The 990-nt window shown below is 29.0% G+C and overlaps 1 protein-coding gene across 2 annotated transcripts in view; it reads right to left on the bottom strand.

The window, feature by feature from the left end:
- LOC103605030 (COBW domain-containing protein 1) overlaps positions 1-990 on the bottom strand; it is a 27152-nt gene that overhangs the window by 10551 nt on the left and 15611 nt on the right. For both annotated transcript variants that reach the window (XM_008589610.1, XM_008589611.1), the window contains exon 6: positions 137-174. In XM_008589610.1, the coding sequence (XP_008587832.1) occupies positions 137-174 (38 nt within the window). The remainder of the gene's footprint in view (positions 1-136; positions 175-990) is intronic.

Below are 990 nucleotides of genomic sequence, written 5' to 3' on the forward strand. Positions count from 1 at the left end.
CCCTCAGCATACTTTTCTAAAAAAGGTTTTTGTTAAGGAAAATTTCAAATAGATACAAATATAGGGAAAATAACACAATCAACTCCCATACTCCCAACTCTTAACATTAGCGACTCACAACAATCTTTCAACTTACTTTTAATCCATATTTTGAATCCACAACAGTTATAATACCTATAAAAAATAAACATTTTAATCACTTTTTTAAAAAAGATGTTTATTAATATTGTACAACCATACCTGAGAATGAAAATTAAAACTAATCTATTTCAGTTCACAAATGCCACTCAATAAAACAAAGTATTGTTTTTTTCTCTTACCAATGCTTCAATTTAATTCAATTCCACTAATAAGTCATTTCAAATATGTACTGAGTGCCTAGCACGGTTTTAAGGCGCTAGAGAAGATATAAAATAAATAAATATTTTAAATTAAATAAATAAGGAAATAAGATTTTCCTGGCCTTTAAAAAGTTTAAAAGCAAAATATGATGAGACAAATTTCCTATTACATAGTGAAATGTGATAAATTACACAAGACAAGTTTTTAGTTTATTTTTACATAATCAAAATCAAGACTTTCCCAACATTTAAATCATTGCTTAACGAATCTGAGACATCCCAGGATGTCTTATTCCTAACATCTCTCACTAAACCTAACTCACAAAAATGTTTTACATAGCATGTACCTGTTTCTAAATGATCAATTAGTTCAGCAATCTTTGAATATATGCTAAAGAATTTTTTCAAAAGATAACAGCAGAATGAGTTTAACGATGCCTAACAAATTCAACCAGCTAAATGCCAGATATATTAAGGCCCAATAATAGGGTCCAGCTTCAATGATTCTTAAATTTCACACCTTAGTTCGTGAAAGACCTAGTTTAAAGAAAGGTGAAAGAGGGGGAGAAGAAGGAAGGGAACATAGCTGCTTAACTAAGAAAGTTTCTAATATGTCTTAAATGAAGTTTATAAATAAGATTGCCCAAAA

Source organism: Galeopterus variegatus, unplaced genomic scaffold (genome assembly GCF_000696425.1).
Source record: "Galeopterus variegatus unplaced genomic scaffold, G_variegatus-3.0.2 Scaffold5551, whole genome shotgun sequence".
NCBI classification, from domain to species: Eukaryota; Metazoa; Chordata; class Mammalia; order Dermoptera; family Cynocephalidae; genus Galeopterus; species Galeopterus variegatus.